The following is a 4,626-nucleotide window of genomic DNA, read 5'->3' on the forward strand; positions in this document are numbered from 1 at the left end:
ACTTTTCAGTGTCATGTAAAAAACAATAAAAAACAAAATACTATTTGATGTGCATATACTATATAACGAATGAAAGGGTTACAGTCATATGATGAAAGGGTTAACTGTGTTACAGTACAGTCATATGATGAAAGGGTTAACTGTGTTACAGTACAGTCACATGATGAAAGGGTTAACTGTGTTACAGTACAGTCACATGATGAAAGGGTTAACTGTGTTACAGTACAATCACATGATGAAAGGGTTAACTCTCTCTCTGGTGTCCTCGCTCAGGTGATCCACGTCACGGGGCGTCTTCGTATCAGAATGGCTCTGACTCACAGTCGCTCGGTGCCCAATCAGATCATGGGGATGGTCGTGGTGGCTCACGCTCTGCCGCCGCCCACAATCAACGAGGTTCGCATCGACTGCCAAATGTTCGTGACCCGGGTCAACATGGACCTGAAGATCGTCTACTGTGAGAACAGGTAATATATATATATATACATATATAAATACATATAACTTATATATTGTATCTATCTATATAATATATAACTTATATATTATCTATATATATATAATAAGATTTATCTTCAAAGAAAAGAATACAATTATTTTTGTTAGAACTTTAAATTCATGCTGCTGTTCAGTCCTGAATATGTGAGTAAGGTTCGTCAAGTATAGCATTATAGCATAGTATTAGTGCCACATGTAATGAAATGTAAAAAAATATAACAGCAAGAATTCTGAGATTAAAGTCAGAATTCTGAGAAAAAAGTCAGAATTCTGAGAAAAAAAAAGTGAAAAAATCTGAGATTAAAGTCGGAATTCTTAGAAAAAGTCAGAATTCTAAAATTAAAGTTGGAATTCTAAGAAAAAAAGTCAGAATTCTGAGACTTAAGTCGGAATTTTGAGACTAAAGTCGGAATTCTGAGATTAAAGTCGGAATTCTGAGATTAAAGTAGGAATTCTGATATTAAAGTCGGAATTCCAAGAAAAAGTCAGAATTCTAAAATTAAAGTAGGAATTCGGGAGCATTAAAAAGTCAAAAAATTCTTGAGACTAAAGTCGGAAATTTGAGATTATAGTCGAATTCTGAGATTAAGTAGGAATTTGATATTAAAGTCGCAATTCCAAGAAAAGTCAGAATTTGGAGACTAAAGCTGAATTCAGAGACTAAAGTCAGAATACAGAGACCAAAGTCGAATTGAGAGTAAAGTCGAATTCCAAAAAAAAGTCAGAATCTCTAAAATTAAAGTAGGAATTAAAAAGTCAGAATTCTGAGACTAAAGTCGGAATTCTGAGATTATAGTAGGAATTCTGAGACTAAAGTCGGAATTCTGAGATTAAAGTAGGAATTCTGATATTAAAGTCGGAATTCCAAGAAAAAGTCAGTATTCTAAAATTAAAGTAGGAATTATAAAAAAGTCAGAATTCTGAGACTAAAGTTGGAATTTTGAGACTAAAGTCAGAATACAGAGACTAAAGTTGGAATTCGGAGAGTAAAGTCGGAATTCCAAAAAAAAGTCAGAATTCTAAAATTAAAGTAGGAATTCTAAGAAAAAAGTCGGAATTCTGAGACTAAAGTCGGAATTCAGAGATTAAAGTTTGAATTCTAAGAAAAGAGTGGTTTTCAAATCTTAGTAAACAAATATCCAGTTTGATTGTGGCTCTGACTTGTATTTTTTACAGTGTAACTGTGGTTGCAGAGAAATTGTCCTTTAAAAGTCCATCTCCACAGGATTACAGTGGTGTTGTGGGTTTGTTGGTATTCATGAGGCCGCGTGACCCGATCCTGAAATGTGAGGAGATGTGTCGCTGATGGATCTGTGTGCTTCAGCGTGTCCAGATAAAGCAGATTCACATCAGGAGTTAACGGCCTGAGCGCTCAGATTCATATCAGCCGCTGAAAAATACAAGAAAAGAAGCTTCATGTTTTATTAGAAGAAAAGAGGAGGACAAATGCTGGGAGACAGATTGCTTTTTTTTTTTCCTCCCGCGGGTTTGGAAAAAGAGACGCGACGCGAGTCAGACGCTGAGATTCAGACAAGCCTCGCTGCCATTACCCACTCATTTTCAGCAGGAGTTTGGACCAGAATGAGAAAATGGGAGGATTTTTTTTCTCCTAAAGAACAAGAATATGCTGCTATCTCCCCCCCTCTCCCCCCCCAGCCTCACCCACGTCCTCCCTCTGTCAGGACAATATACCGGGGAAATTGTTCAGTTTTTCCTCTGGCAAATTTGTTCAAATTAAACCTGTTAGAGCTGTGTGTGTGTGTGTGTGTGTGTGTGCTGCAGTGTAAAGCGTGTAAAAGTATGCAAGCGCTGCAGGTGCGCTGCCGTGTGTGTGCGCGGTGTGTGTGTGTGCGGTGTAAGGCGCGGCGGTGCGGCAGGTAAAGGCCAAGGCAGTGTGTGGCGGCAGGTGAGGCCACAGGCGACGTAGCGTATGCAGGTGTGTGCATGTGTGTGTGTTTCAGTGCATGTGTGTGTGCGTGCAGGTTGCGCGCAGGTATGCGGCGCAGGTTTGTGTGTGTGTGCGGGTGGTGCGCAAGGCATGCTATGCGGCAAGTGTGTAGTTTGTGTGTGCATGTGCATGTGCATGCGCAGGTATGTGTAGCGCATGCAGGTGTGTGTGTGTGTAAGCGCGGTGTATATCGCGATGTAAAAGCGTGTTGTAAGTATGCGTAAGCGGCGGTGTGTGTATGTGCGCATGTGTGTATGTGCCTGCGCAGTGTGTGTAAGGTGTGTATAAAAGCGCAAAGGCCCCGCAGGGTGTGTATGCGCGCAGGTATGTGCGCAGGTGTGTATGTATGCAGGTGTGTATGCGTGTGTGTGTATGTGCGTGTGTGTGTATGTGCGTACGTGTGTGAGTGTGTGTGTTTGTGTCGTGAATCGAGAGTCGTTTGTTTGACGCACAGAAACCTTTTCACCAAACTCTGAAGCTGAAAGTCGCTGAAACTTCATTTCACCGTCAAAAATATCCATAAATAAGCGTTTAATTAATGTTAATGAACGTTAATGAACGACTGTCTTTGTTGGTGAGCTGCTGTCTCACTCTCTGACACGCGTCTGTGTTTCAGAATCAGCGACTACATGGATCTGACTCCGGTCGACATCGTGGGTAAAAGATGTTACCAGTTCATTCACGCCGAGGACGTGGAGGGAATCAGACAGTGTCACCTCGACTGTGAGTACTGTCGCACACAGGGGGCGGAGCCTCAAAGCTTTTCTTTGCTGTATTTTATTTTATTGTTATTTTGAATGAATATGAAGAGCCTAACCAATAGGGGGCGCTCACACTATGTTGAAGCTGCAATGACACAGTTTTTCAGACTTTTCCAACAGGAAGTTGATGAACGTTTATGAACGTCAGCCTCACAGTGAGATAAAGACGTGATCACATTCTTAAACTGACGTATTTCATCATCACATTTCCTGTCATGTCACAAAAAAAAACCTCCCCTGAAAGTTTTTTAATTACCGTGTCCTAAAGTTCTTAAAGTTCTTAAAGTTCCTCTGAATACTCACAGTGATCATCAGGAAGTGAGTGTACGGTGGCCCGGCTGGGTCAGGTGGAGCCGGAGAGTGCAGGGTGAGGACGTGTGAAACAGGATGATTGTGGAGGAGCCAGGTCACAGAGGCAAGACAGCAGCTCTGTCTGTCTGTCTCTCTCTGTCTGTCTCTGTCTCTCTCTGTCTGTCTGTCTGTCTGTCTGTCTCTCTCTCTCTCCCACATCCACCGTGACATAAACCGCACAAGACCACAAACACGTGCCTTGCTGTGTGTGTGTGTGTGTGTGTGTGTGTGTGTGTGTGTGTGTGTGAGAGAGAGAGAGAGAGAGAGAGAGAGAGTGAGCAGGTGCAGTTTAGAGGTGAAGTCTGAGGAATCTAAATTTTAAAAAGATTCTTTTTCAAGTGGAGGACGAAGCATGAATCACTCTGTGAGAGTCATTACCTGAGGGGGGAGAGACGGAGGGAGGGGGAGACAGGCTGGAGAGAGAGAGACAGACATGTGGACACAGCAAAGTGTAAAAAAGAGAGAGAGTAAATTCAAGCCTGCAGGCGTTTGAGCAGAGATCGTCTCTGTGGACTCACACGCACACACGCACACACACCTGCCTTGCACTTACTTGCCCCACACACACACACACACACACACACACACACACACACACACACACCTGCATACACATACACATACCGCAGCGCCTGCCTTTACACACACATCACGCACACACACACACACACACACATAAGCACACACACACACACTCGCACACACACACACACACATACACACTGCCTTACACACACACACACATACACACATACACCTGCCTCTGTACACACACACTCGCACACACACACACTCACGCACACACACACACACACCACGCACACACACACACACCGCCTGCATACGCCGCGCCATCACACACACACACACACACACACAAACACTCCACACACACACACTCACGCACACACTCCACACACTGCACGCCCGCGCGCTGCGTGACCTGTGACCTGAGACCTGAGACCTGTGACCTGTGACCTGTGACCTGTGACCTGTGGCCTGAGACCTGTGACCTGTGGCCTGAGACCTGAGACCTGTGACCTGAGACCTGTGACCTGTGGCCCCTGA

General features: G+C 43.8%; 1 protein-coding gene across 1 annotated transcript; it reads left to right on the forward strand.

Annotated features, from left to right (window-relative positions):
* Positions 1–45: 45 nt before the first annotated feature.
* LOC122762929 (neuronal PAS domain-containing protein 3-like) lies at positions 46–3,169 on the forward strand (the record flags this gene model as incomplete). Its single annotated transcript, XM_044018092.1, has 2 exons — positions 46–467; positions 3,063–3,169. Coding segments are annotated over exons 1-2 (505 nt in total), but the record flags the coding sequence as incomplete, so codon positions are not given.
* Positions 3,170–4,626: the final 1,457 nt, after the last annotated feature.

The sequence above is a fragment of the Solea senegalensis genome, unplaced genomic scaffold, assembly GCF_019176455.1.
Source record: "Solea senegalensis isolate Sse05_10M unplaced genomic scaffold, IFAPA_SoseM_1 scf7180000016232, whole genome shotgun sequence".
Classification (NCBI taxonomy): Eukaryota; Metazoa; Chordata; class Actinopteri; order Pleuronectiformes; family Soleidae; genus Solea; species Solea senegalensis.